Below are 13,314 nucleotides of genomic sequence, written 5' to 3' on the forward strand. Positions count from 1 at the left end.
GAAAAGGAAAAGAAGAAATAAACGGATGAGCTTTTGGCCATAATTCCAAATACAGGACTGCCCATCTGGACGATTGTCGAAGAAGAGTCTATATGCGCCTTTAGCAGGAAAATGTCAATAATGCCCTTTCCTTTTATAAAAGAATAATAAACTGAAAACTCTAATGTTGAAAATGAGATGTGAAATATATTAAAAACTATTTGGGTCCAACCGTGAGTAGAGGTGAACAACTACACACATTAAAGCTAGCTCGTGAATCACTTAATGAGTCGAGCTTGAGTTCATGAGTTGACTCGTTCAAATAATCAAGTTAAGTCCAAACTTAACACGTAATTATCGAGTCAAGCTTGAGTGTTAATCGAGTTTGTCGAACCTTAATTGAGTTAAATTCAAGCTCAACACGTAACTGTCAAGTCGAGGTCGAGCTGTTTTCATCAACCTATTACCTATTTTTGAAGTCGAACTAAGTTTTTGAGCTCAAGCTGACTAAACTAGAGCTGACTCATTCGGTTTTCATAAACACGGACTCATTTCGATCCCCGCAGCATCTCTCCTCACCTGAAAAATTAGAAACGTAGACATTCTTTCAGGTTGACATGACTATGTAGAGGCTAACCATTGGAAGTTGTGATCAATGTACGTCTAACCAGGAAAAGCTTTGGACTCCGGTAGAAGTTGGAAAAGAAAGGCGACAATAGTGGTAGCTTGGGCTTATGTGAGTGGCATTCAAATCTCTTGTTCTTTTCTTTTCTTTTTTGTTTTTTTTGTTCCTAATATAGAGGCCAAGCGTCGAGGGAAAATTTTCAGTATTGTGAACTCTGGAGTACAGAAGAGAAGTAAAGAGTGAACTTGAGTTTAGGAACTACGTTGTCCTTGTGGGGAACACCAAGCAACTGCATCTACATAGTTCATTTGATTTTTGAAAAGGGGGTGTTTGAGTAACACTTCAAAATCAAGTTTTGGAAGTAAAACTTGCTTTTACCTTCAAAATCAGGTTTTTGGAGTGTTTGGGTGTTATCAAAATTAGGTTCAAATAAAACTTTATTTTGACAAAACCTGGTTTGGTGAAAGAGAGTGAAAAACACTGTCCCTTTAAGTAAGTTATTTAAAAACATAGTGTTGATGATGGGACTAGGGACTTGTAAAAAGGTAAGTTTTTAATTCGATTCTCTTGAGCATTATATTCATGTGTTTTAAAGTGGTGCCACATCCAAGTTGAAGGGTGCACCGCTGATATCATTGACGTCAAGGTAGCTTAGGATCCCAACAACAGGGTTTGACGTCAGTGTAGTTGAGAACTTGTTCCACTAATACTTGAAATCAAACGAGAGACGCCAACCAATAGGAGATCCAATCCAAGTGCGCTTAGCATACCTTTAAATGCAAAACAACATTTATATCGTGTGAGTGCATTGACTTTATGAGAAACTGAGTTTAATAAAATGTTGTTCTAAAAAAGGAGTGAATCACTTGCCATTTCCTCTCCCTCCTTGTTTACAGTAAAAACCAGTTTTTAAAAAACCTTGGTTTTGAATAATGTTATGATTTTTGTCGCCCAAACAAAAACCAGGGACAAGTCACCCAAATACATGCATAAACCAAGTTTTCAAAACAAAGCTAATTAAAAATAATTGGTTTTCACAAAACCAGGTTTTCCAAAAAAGCTATTTTTCCAAAGTATCATCCAAACGCAATCTTATCAGTTGTCAGAACAAAAGCTCGTTTTCCCGGAACATTCCTTGAAGGCATCATCGAAGCGCAACCTTATTTATTTTCTTTGGCTTCATTTTTCTTTGCACGTCGAGCCGACAAGAGTACAGACTGCCCTTGGAATTTAGATCTGCCGTGCAGTTCACGTGGCTGGACGTGTAACTGGATGCTCTTAATAAAGTAAACTATGGGGGCATTGAGTCCCAAATATAAAAGCTATTTTGCCGTCAAAGATTGCACTTACAGTGGAAAAATATATCGCAATATCGAAAGAATTTAGTGACATAAATATTTCTCGATAATGTACCGATATTATGGGAAGATATTTCATTTTTCCATGCAATGCATATGACCGGTAGCATGTATTATGCTTTTAATTGAACAAAAAGACTGTTCATGTACAACAAGGAATCTGAAGAAGTTTGAATCTCGTGGTTGTTGTCATGTTTTCATTCTTTAAGTTTGGATCTCGTGGTCACTTCCAAATAGATGTGGTGATAAAGACGACACCCAAGCAGAAGAGGTACCATGTCTCCTCTCAAATTCCAAAGTAAAAACTTAAAATCTTAAGGGTATATGGTCTTGTGAGTTTCCTTCTAAGTAAATATTTAAAGAATTCATTTATTCACGACCAGGAAAAACATAAACAAGAACGTGTCCGTTCATCAATCTCTTCCGTGTCAATGTGACACGTTACCTTTTACATGACGTCAGCACAGAGTCATCATCCGATTCACAATCCCGTGCCGAGCGATTCGAACTGATCCTGTCACGGTCAGGTGACCGTCCGGCGAACAGACGGCGAAGCTCCAAGTCTCCAACATTGATCGCTTCGTCTTCTTCTTCTTATTTCTTTTAAGTGTAAATTAACCACTTCTGAAACGAACATAATAAATGCAGAAGAAAAACAAAATCAGGAAAGGAGAGATAGGATGAACTTGAAGAAAACTCGTCTTGGGGAAGACGGAAAAGGCGAAGAGAGAAAAGGAAAATCAATAAAGAAAGGCGTTGGAATGAATGCAGATATTTAATTTTATTCAACTTTTTTTGGTACGAAGGCAATTTCTGGCTGCTTTTCACCTGCTTTTGTTTTAACTAAAGCCTAAAAATGGAGGAGGAAATTGGACGAATAAAAAAGTAAAAAAAGGGAACTCGTCGTATATATATTTTTTCTGCCTTCTTCGTTTTCGCAAACTCTCGTAAAAAACAAAGAAAGAAAAGATTTTCCTCTGAGGTATGATGTGCTTGATTTTTCTTGCAATTCTTTCTGCAATTTTTTTTTCGGCTTTACTGGGAAATGGATCTGAAATTTCAGTCTTTTTTTCTCTGTTACAGGTGTGCAAATCTGGATTCGAGTTTGGTTTCATCTCTTTTTGTTTCTTTTTTGTTTTTGGAATTTTTGTTTCGATTTCTTTTCGTTTCTTGCTTTGAGTTCTCAGGAAGGAAAAAGGAGATGTCCTTTTCCTTTTGATTGGGCGGAAATTAGTAATTTTTGCTCCGGAATGGGTATTTTACTCTTCTGATTTATCTTCCATTTTTGCTTCTTCCGAAGTTAAAAATTTCTCTGCCAGCGGCTTCTCTGATCAGAGTTTGGCCTTCTTCTTAGGAGTTTAGCTCAGTTTTTTTTTTTAACCTTCCTTCACAAGCAAAAACTCACTCTGCAAGTGCTTCATGGAGCAAAATTTCAACTCTTTTTAGGCCTTTAGTCTCATTTTTTCCGTCCTTCTCTCCTTCCCCTCACTAAACTCGCCTACAGAAGCTCCTCTTCTTCTTGATCTTCTTCTTAGTAGTGCAACAATTTCCTCATTTCCGTTTTTCTTACTGTTCTTAAGCAAGGGAAAAAGAGCAAGAGGATACCTCGTGATCCTAGGAAGAAAAAAAAAACACGCTTCGAAGTTTCTAGGGTTTAGGGTTTCTCTCCAAATTTCTCAAAGGATTTGGCGTATCAGCTTCCATCTCCTCTTTCTTTCTCATTTGGGATCAGCAGAAGCTCTTCTCTTCTTTGTTTTCCCAATTGGAAGAGAAGAGAGCTCAGGTGCGGGGGTTTTGGAGTCAGAAGGAGGAGGTATGAACGGAAGCGAGGGACGGCCCACGCTTGCTACCGCCTGAGCAGGGGATGATGGCGGGGAGGGAAACGTCGTTCAGCGCGGCCCTTCAGAAGGGCAGCGGCGGTGGCGGCCCGGTCTCAGCGCAACCGGGCGCGCCGGTGCAGAACATGCGCCTATCGTTCAGCTCCGACGGCACGGCAATCTACACGCCGGTGAGCGCCTCGTCTCCGCCCTACCAGGCGGAAGGCTCTGCTGCCATGATGCAGCAGCAGCAGCAGAAACCGCAACAGCAGCAGCAGCAACCGCAACAGCAGCAGCAGCAACCGCAACAGCAGCAGCAGCAGGGATTGGGAGCAAGCATAGGGGGCGGGCCGCCGGTGAAGAGGAAGAGAGGACGACCCAGGAAGTACGGACCCGACGGGAGCATGGCGCTCGCACTCACTCCGGTCTCAGCCTCTGCGCCGCCAGCGGCGTACGCCCCCTCCGCCACCCCGACGTCTCCCTCCGTGAAGAAGGCAAGGGGCCGCCCGCCTGGTTCGGGCAAGAAGCAGCAGTTGGCAGCTCTCGGTCCGTACTCCTCTCTCTTTTGACTGGTTGACTGACCGCATACTGTGTGTGTGTGTCAGTGTGTTGTGTGTATTCGCATGCATGTATTTATATATACGTGCATGTGTGGGTCTGCACTCTGCAGACTGCAGGCATCAGGTAAGTGGTTACATGGTGTTGTTTTTTTATATTAGCGTCCCCCATGGTAGGGCTGCAGGGAAATATCTTCTGTGCATCTTGCTCTAGTTTGTTTCCGCCTGCAACTTGCCTAATAATTCATTTGAATCTATTCTCTACCGCGGACATTACTTACGGAGAGCTCGTGATGATGATGGTGATGATTGATCTCCTGCCCTACCTTCTTTTGCTTTGTTTGCGTCCCTTTTCTTAAAAAAATGGATTCGTTTCGTTTCAGTTTGTTCTTTTTCTTTTTCTTTGGGAAATTCTTATTTGCCTTTAAGATTGCTTCATTTGGTCTAATGTTTAATTCTCGACGGAAAATTTCTACCCAAGCAAAACCTTCCAGTTCATTTGTCTCTATCTTCCTATGCCTTGAGAGATTCTTGACTTGGTCTGGTCTGAAGAAGTCATTCGAGAATTTCTTCCAAGTAATAAAGTAATACCTCAGTTTATTGCTTGTGTTTCTATTCGTCTCTATTTTGACGTTAGCCGTCTTTGTAACATAAATTGTATATGTAGTTATCCCTTTCACTGTTTTTTCCATCATGGTTTGTATTTACCATTGTAAGTAACTGCTGAGTGTTTCTACACGAAACCTGAGGCACAGTTCAAATAACAAATTTCATTTCTACAATGTTGTAGTAAAAAATGAGATACAGTACCCAGTGATGCAGGGGAAAGATCAGTGCTTTTGCTTCGTTTCTTATGTGTCTACCCAGGAGATTGGTAACAGTTTTGGAAGCATTAGGTGGCATGTGGCGACCTACTCCTGTGAAGCCTGACATATTGTTTTAACCTCATTTTTATTGATTCTTTTGGACAAGTACCGTTGCTGTGTGGTTCTTAAATGAAGTTTTCTTTGTGAATGACAGGATCTCCTGGGGTTGGTTTTGTGCCCCACATAATTGCAGTTAAAGCTGGAGAGGTTTGTGCATCTTGTAGCTTTTGTCTCAAGCAAAAAAGTACCAAAAAAGACTGTTCTCTTTGTCCTTTCGCCGCAAATTTGATAAGGCTGTCTTTATTCTTTTGTAATCTTATGCTTGCATCATAATATGAAAGCAGCAATCAAACGTTTGTTGTTACCTTTTATGGTTGAGCTAGGTGTTCATTTAAATCCATGTAATTTATTTATATTTACGCCAGGCATGCATTTGTGCGTTACAAAGGATGTTTCAATCTTAATGAGATTGACTTCCATTATTAATTAGCAGCTGAAGTTTCGTTGTGAGCATGCCCATGTGTAATTTTGCTCTATTTTGTTCGCAATGCTTGATGCTTTAGAACATCTTGTCCAACAGTGCAGGGTTGTAGAGTTTATGAGAAGTCAATTGAATTGTATCCCAGTTTCCTTTATTCCTCTTTACTGTCTGATTCTTGACAAATACAGTTCTGGATGCCATGGTTCTACCAACATATTTTATTTACTTTGCATACGAATTGGTTCGGGAGTTGGAATGATCATAATCTGCAACCACAGTGAATTTGTAAATTTTGCTCTTGGGACAGACAAAGATACATGAATTTACCTATATAACTGATCATTTAAAACTATTGCAATAGGTTCATTTCACATGATTGAGAACATGATTAAATTAACATATCCCTTTAGAAAATCGTCTTTTTTCTCTTTTGTTATTTTACATTTTTCCAAAAATCGTTCACATTTTCCTGAAATTGTCTATGATGTGTACAGAATCTTATAGTTTATGAATCTGAAATGTACATATATTCATGTTTCTGCGAGTTTTTGGTGTGGGGGGGTGGGGGGGGTGGAGGGAGCAGAGCTGCTTTACGTTCACACATCTTTGTATGTACCATTATCATAAACATTCTGATATTATCACCAAAAATAGATGTCACAGAATTTTCTCCTTAAAAAAGTCTTTCTATATGTATTTTATTGTATGTTTTCTGATCTTCTTTTAAGTTTTAATAATTATGCTTATGATTTCATAAATTTTCTATTATTTCTTATATTTTCATTTTTTTAATTTCAGAAAATTTCTGCAGTAAAACAATTGCAAAAATTATGAGAAAAGCACACAAATAGATACCCGAGAAAGATGTTTGTGAAATGGTATGCACATATGAGAGTGCTTGTCTGCGTGTTCATGTGTAGGTCTACAAAAGTTACCCAGAAAATCAGAGGATTCTGGAAAAGATGTACAAGAACAAATATAAACCGTAAAAGACTATATAAGAAAAAAATAAAATTATTTGGAACATGTCCTTTTAAATCATGTTTATGTCGTATCATATGAAATTCTTGCAAGATTTCAAATTATTAGTTAATACTTGGAAATAAATCTCCATGTGTGACCATACATACTTACACGGGTATGTTAATTGCTATAATGATAATGTATTAGTTTTATTGTTGTCGAAGACATGTAAAATATACTACAAACACTTGCTAGCTTGATTGCACGAGGCAGAAAGATTGGTGGTTTATATGAAATCTGCACCTTTGAAGTAATTCTGGCCTGAATGTGGTTTTAGCTAATAGAATGCTTAAAGACGGGCATGTTATTTTGTGTCGCCATGTCACATCCTTCTACTACCCTGGAAGTTGTTCTAGACTTTTAATATTACTGGAATGACTGCTTTCATTCTAGGGGTCACTATGTGAGGGTTGCCAAGCTTAACAAGGTAAAGTTCATGTCAATTAAACCTCTACCGGTGTTTGAGTATGAGTGATGTCAGGGTTTTGGTCACATTTGGTCATTGGAAGTTGGAACCCTAGGGCCTGGAGATCAGTTTATGCAAAACTCGCCCACATATGGTCCATGCACACACACATCAGGGAAGACAGGGAGAGAGCATCATACAGGAGGAAACTAATAAAAAACACATAAAATAATCTGTTAAATATGCAGTGAACCAATGTTAGAAAGCTTAGCATCAGCACCCTGAACCCTAAGGTAAGCATGAAACAAGTGAACTGGATTTTGCCGGATATCCATTTTATTTATGCATGGATCCTTCATGGTTATGGTATCTTATTTCAATTGTTGGCTTTGAGTCTAAGAAGTATTTATTACAATCTAATTTGAAGGTACTGGTTTCTAGTTTTTGCGGGCTCCTGAGTCGTGACTGTCCTTTAGCATCTTGTACGATTGTGGTTCAATTTTAATTAGGAACTATGTGCTATTATGCTATTTACATCCAAAATCAGCTTTTTTTTTATGCTTGAAAATTTAGAACGTGTGTATTTGTTGACTCTATGTTGTGATTCTTCTTCCTTTTTCTTTAGGATGTTGCCTCAAAAATAATGGCATTTTCTCAGCAAGGATCAAGAGCGGTGTGCATTCTTTCAGCAATTGGAGCTATTTCTAATGTGACTCTTCGTCAACCAGCTACATCTGGTGGCACTGTTACCTATGAGGTTTGTGGAAAAAAGTTAACATAGGCAAAGTTTCCTTGTATACCTTGTATTTACCTGTAATTGCATTAAATTGAACATAAGTGCATCGTAGAAAAATGATATTTGGAAATTAAAGAGCACCTTGTAAAGTAAAGCTGTCTTCCGCTCCTAAAATAAATTATGAGTATCACATACATTTCTTAAAGTGACAGTTCAGACCTTGATAGTCTAAATTGAACTTTGTAACCCTAAAGGCAGCTAATTATTTTACAGAAGTGCCATTCCTTAAGGTGTTAAAAATCATCTCGTGTTAAAAATCATCTCGTTCAGTTGAATGCAACTAAGCTTTTCATTTCCAGTCTGTCTTACCTTTCTTGTTTTTTATCACTTATCTTTCCTGATTCTTTTGTCTTTCATAATAAAGTTAAGAAATCACGTTTGGGACCTCAATGTGAAGTATCTGGCAACTGAAATGATCAGTTAGTTGTACGAGAGCTTTTGATGGCTTCAAATTAATTTCAAGCTGAGGTATAGCTTTTCTTTTCAGTTACAGGCGTGCGCCTCTGACTAAAGGCTCAAAAAAGGCCCTAAGGAGGGGACTTGAACATGGAGAAGTCATCCAAACCTCACTCACGTTTGATTTCCTTGGCACAGTTTGTACAGTTTGGGTACCACGTACCTCTGTGGTGCCTAGAAAATACTAGGATGTTCAAGTGGGAGGACGACATGACATCCTTAAGATTTAAACAAATTGAGGAAATTAAAGCAATATTAAAAAATGATGAGGACGGAAAAATGAGCATGAATCCTTGAAAAACTACTTGCTTCAACCTGGATATTTTTATTGAAAACAATTTTAGTTTAAATCATTTACATAAATGGTTTATTTCTTAGTTTGAAAGCTACCTCATGAATGTCGCCTAGCAATACTTTCCTGAGTCATCTTCATGCTTTTTCTGATATGATCCCGATTGTGTGGTGATTTGCTTGTTAGTGATTGTCTTATCCATCTGTTTCAGTAAGATATCATTAAGGGACTTTTTAAATAGGTCTTAGGTAATAGATGTTGGACACATGAAAAGATTGGTTTTACTATATGTGGTTTCCGCTTGGGGATTCCAAAAGTACACTTAAATAAATTGTGTTATATCAAACACTGTGGCTATCACAAAGCTCAAGTGGTGGATTGTACTGCTTCAGACTTGAGTTTGGTTGGACTTGGACCAAGTCAGTTGAATCTGCAGGGAGCCCAACTGTAAGCTGAAGTGTTAAAAACTTAAGATGGCAAAGCTGATGGGAAACCTTGCAGATGAATTTGGAGTTTATGTATATATGAGTTGATGGTGGTCCTTTGCATGTGGATGTCACTTGTTTTTCGTACCCTGTGTCATTGTTTAGATCTTTTCCTTATAGCGCATTTAAATTTTGTTCAGGGAATAAATTCGGTTGTTTCATGTAGAAAATTCAAATCTGAATTTTACTGCCGTCAGAAGAACACTGTATATTTAGGTTGTACTTTCATAACTAGAGGTAGGTTTGATTCTACGCATTGTCACAAAAAATGTGTATGGGTATTCTACGGTGAGGAATTTCTCGGGTATAATACAGCAAAGTTGTATATCTCGAGAATATCTCGGCGAATTTTTAAAAAATTTAAAACATTTAATAAATCTTTAAAATTATAAAAAAAATAAAAAATAATAAAAAAACGAAAAAAACGGCAAAAAAGTGGAAAAAACGGGTATAATACTATAATACGGGTATTGTATGGGTATTATACACGTTTTTTGTTTTTTGGCGTTTTTTTTTTAAAATGCGCTTTTTTCACGTTTTGTACGGCTGACTTGTTTTTCACGTTTATACGCATTTTTTTCGAATAAAACACATTTTTTGTGACAATGATCCTACCGTTATCTAGTGGTACCACCTTAAAGAGTAGAAGAAACACATTTTAAAACTTTAACAAAGCAGAAGCTAAAGGAACTAGTTATTCCTTGTCCATGAACAAAACAGAAAAGACAGTGTTTTATGTTCTTGGATGATTCATTTTACTCGATATATTTTATTAGCTAGGTCACAATATATGGAAGAATGCTCGTAGGGGGTCACTTTCTATCTGCAGTTACTCTTTCCCCACTATCTCTCCTCCCACACCCAACCAACACCCCAACACCACACCCCAAACAAAAAACACCCTCCTTCCTTTTCCCCTTGTATTCATATATACACACAAACGTGATATTTTCTCAATAGAAAGTTTGACAAGAAATCAACCTCTTGGCAAGAACTGCCTATGCTATTCTAGCAAGCAATACTTCATCTCTTTGTTTTGATGTCTTTCTGAACTTGAGTGTAGCCTGTGTCCATCGTTATCATGCATTTTCTTTTACTTTTATGGGAAAAAATTCACTGGTCACAAATGGTCGTCTTATATTACCTGTTGATGAATTTCAACTATTCTGGAATGGAACAATTTCTTTGGACACCTGATAGTGCTTTCTAGAAATACAATCGTTTACTTGGCAGTTGGTTAATATTAGGGAAGTCTTTGTACAGGGAAGGTTTGAGATCCTCTCTCTTTCTGGTTCCTTTTTGCTGTCCGAGAGTGGTGGGCAACGCAGCAGAACTGGTGGATTAAGTGTATGTCTTGCAGGCCCTGACGGTCGAGTTCTAGGTGGTGGAGTGGCTGGGCTTTTGATAGCAGCATCTCCTATACAGGTTTTGTTATAGATTCTCTCACTGTTTCTGAAAGCCGTTGGTGGTGGTGATGGCCGTGCAGCTGCTGCTGCTTCTTTTCCCTCCCTCTCCCTCTCTCCCCTTTTCCCTCTCTTCATGAAGGATGTGTCTGTGCACGTGGACACATGCATTTCTTCTAATTCTCAAATTAATTTGCCCTTTCAGGTGGTCATTTTTCACAAAAGTGTTCTCATGCGAATCATTTATTACTTTCTATGATGTTCTGGAGTCTTTTTTACATATTTCTTGGTTCGGTGCATTGCTGTCAGATGTTTGAAGAAATTGGGCGTGTTGTGCAGGTGGTGGTTGGCAGCTTTCTTACAGAAGGTAGGAAACCTGATCCAAAAGGTGCAGATCTATCCAGCCCCAACAAAATATCCCCAGGTGGTGGGGCAGCTACCGGTAGTCCACCCTCCCGAGGAACATTAAGCGAGTCCTCTGGTGGCCCTGGCAGCCCACTTAACCAAAGCACCGGTGCCTGCAATAACTCTCAACAGGGAATGGTCAACATGCCCTGGAAATAGTTGTGATGCCTTTAGGAAGTAGTTTTAGATGGCTTTATCATATTTCTAGAAGGTGAATCCTCTTATCTGGTTCTTGCTGTGTCCCCACCTGCGGTCATATCTCTGTAACTTATGTACAAACCTTGTACAAGCCCAAGGTTCATGGCTTGATGCTTATCTTGGTGCACGGACTAAGGTTTCTCTGTTATGTTTTGATATGAATTAGTGTTTTAATCACATGAAGCTAGGTCTAAATAAATTGTCTTTTGTATCTCATAGGCAGTAAGTATATAAGCGTGAAATTTTCTTTTGTTTTTGCTTCAAGTGGTCCAAGTCGTATCAACTAGAACAGCTCTCTCTCTCTCTCTCTCTCTCTCTCTCTCTCTCTCTCTCTGTGTGTGTGTGTGTGTGTGTGTGTATATATATATTTCTGCATGTATGGCATTTTGTTAATGAACTATGTTGCGGACAGGTGTTCTATTTTTTCGTGTTGAGTCGTCTGTTGTACAGAAAGAGAGAAGCAGGGACATTATTTGCTTGTCAAGCTTCTTCTCTTTCTTGGTGGGCCTTAATGCGTTGTATTCCATTTGGATGGTAACTCCATCAATCATAGTCTTTACCAGGATCAATCATTGAACAGGTCAGCCAGCATGGGAAGCTGTCCTCTGTTGGACCAATCAGGCAGTGCCTTCTGTTAGCTTCTTTCCCAATGGCAGCTTAAAGCTGCCTACCCAACCTGAATGGGTCAAGACTTCTGAACTGAAGTAATAAGAGTTAAGTGAGCATGATCAGGAGAGTGATAATCGGTGTAATAGATAGACATCATCTGGGCGACTGCTACATATTGTCGTTCGTGGTTGTTTGTCAACAAGAAAAGTTTCTTTGAGACATTCACGAAACCAGTAAGAAAATGTCCCTATTGTCAAGCGGCTCCTTTGGGATCAAGGAAAAACAAAAACTCAATGGTTGGGTTAAAAGTGCGGCCCCTTTGAAGGGGCCAAGGAAGAAGAAAATGTCACGGGTTGTGGTAAAGTGTGCACAAGTGATTCTACCATTTTACTCATTGTTTCGCTGCTGTTTTTGAAAGACTTCTGGCGTTTCCTTCTAAGTTATTCGAGGGAGAAAATCAAGGCAAGGCTTACTATGGTTGCAGAACAGCAAAAGGTGCGATAACACTTGCGGCAAACCTATTAGAAAATTCCGGCATGTGCAAATGCTACTGCATGTAATGACAGAGATCAGCGTCAGACTGCGTGTAGCTGTTACCACATGCCATTTGAATTTCAATGTAGAGAATAACAAACGAAAATAAAATTTAAAATCGGTAGGCTATAGCAATTTGAATTTCAATACTACAGTGTGAGTGGATTCCGTGATTCGTTGATATAATCCTACACCATATCAGAATCCTCTTTCTAATTGGATTTTGATTTTTTATGCATTCTGGAGGTTTCTGGAGCTTTAATAGGTCATGTTCATGTAACTCAAACTCGAGTTGCTTTTGCTTAAGTTGAACTATCAGCTTTAACAGGTACCATGAATATTAAACTCTTAAGCCTTATTTCACATGAAAACCAGCTCACCTAGGCAGACACCAACATTCTCATGAGATTTATCATGTCAATTCCAGGACAACTATATAAAGGTCGACTTGGGTTTGAGCATAACTGAAGCAGAACGTACATTGATTGATCCTACTGAACTTTGTATTTCAGAATTCCATAGATCGAAATTTTGTTACCTTCAATATATATAGTCGTCTTCTTACAATACAAACTTGAACTTGACTCGTTTAGCATAAATTTAAACTTGAATCACATTATTAGCTCAAATTTAAGTTGAGCCGTTTTAGTGGACTCATTGTGCATCCCTGAGTTTTTCAATCCAAAAGAGAGTGGAAAGCGCGGTGATGTCTTTGAGATGGAAAATTTTCTGCAATTGCTTAGCTTTTAGTTGGGGTTTGGAAAGCGGGTTTGTTATTTTTATATTTTTTGACTTCACTCTTGTGAATGAGCTAAGTAATAAGCGGAACTCGCCATCTATTTTTACTGTTATATATTTAGCAACTCTATTAAAATATTGGTCGAGTTGGATTGGAAATGACGGTGGTCGATATTTTTTTCCGGAAGCACCTAAACCGAATATTCAAGTATTCAAACACTCGAGACAGAGACGCGTAAAATCTGTGATGTCGTTGGGAAGGTGACCTAAAAAGTAAAAAAAAAAT

At 38.6% G+C, this 13,314-nt stretch overlaps 1 protein-coding gene across 1 annotated transcript; it reads left to right on the forward strand.

The window, feature by feature from the left end:
- Positions 1-2,807: 2,807 nt before the first annotated feature.
- Positions 2,808-11,411, forward strand: LOC116255782 (AT-hook motif nuclear-localized protein 10-like). The gene is made up of 6 exons (XM_031631787.2): positions 2,808-2,944; positions 3,046-4,325; positions 5,357-5,409; positions 7,738-7,869; positions 10,405-10,566; positions 10,884-11,411. Exons 2-6 carry the CDS (start codon positions 3,827-3,829, stop codon positions 11,106-11,108), a joined length of 1,071 nt encoding a protein of 356 aa, XP_031487647.1. The 5' UTR covers positions 2,808-2,944; positions 3,046-3,826; the 3' UTR covers positions 11,109-11,411.
- The last annotated feature ends 1,903 nt before the right edge of the window (positions 11,412-13,314 follow it).

This window comes from Nymphaea colorata, chromosome 6 (genome assembly GCF_008831285.2).
Source record: "Nymphaea colorata isolate Beijing-Zhang1983 chromosome 6, ASM883128v2, whole genome shotgun sequence".
Classification (NCBI taxonomy): Eukaryota; Viridiplantae; Streptophyta; class Magnoliopsida; order Nymphaeales; family Nymphaeaceae; genus Nymphaea; species Nymphaea colorata.

Bases quoted from the DNA above. Each gene is read 5' to 3' on its own strand.
- LOC116255782 (XM_031631787.2), top strand. From the start codon at position 3,827: ATGATGGCGGGGAGGGAAACGTCGTTCAGCGCGGCCCTTCAGAAGGGC. The intron at 7,870-10,404 runs GTTTGTGGAAAA...GTCTTTGTACAG, and splicing joins GTGGCACTGTTACCTATGAG to GGAAGGTTTGAGATCCTCTC. The intron at 10,567-10,883 runs GTTTTGTTATAG...CGTGTTGTGCAG, and splicing joins TAGCAGCATCTCCTATACAG to GTGGTGGTTGGCAGCTTTCT.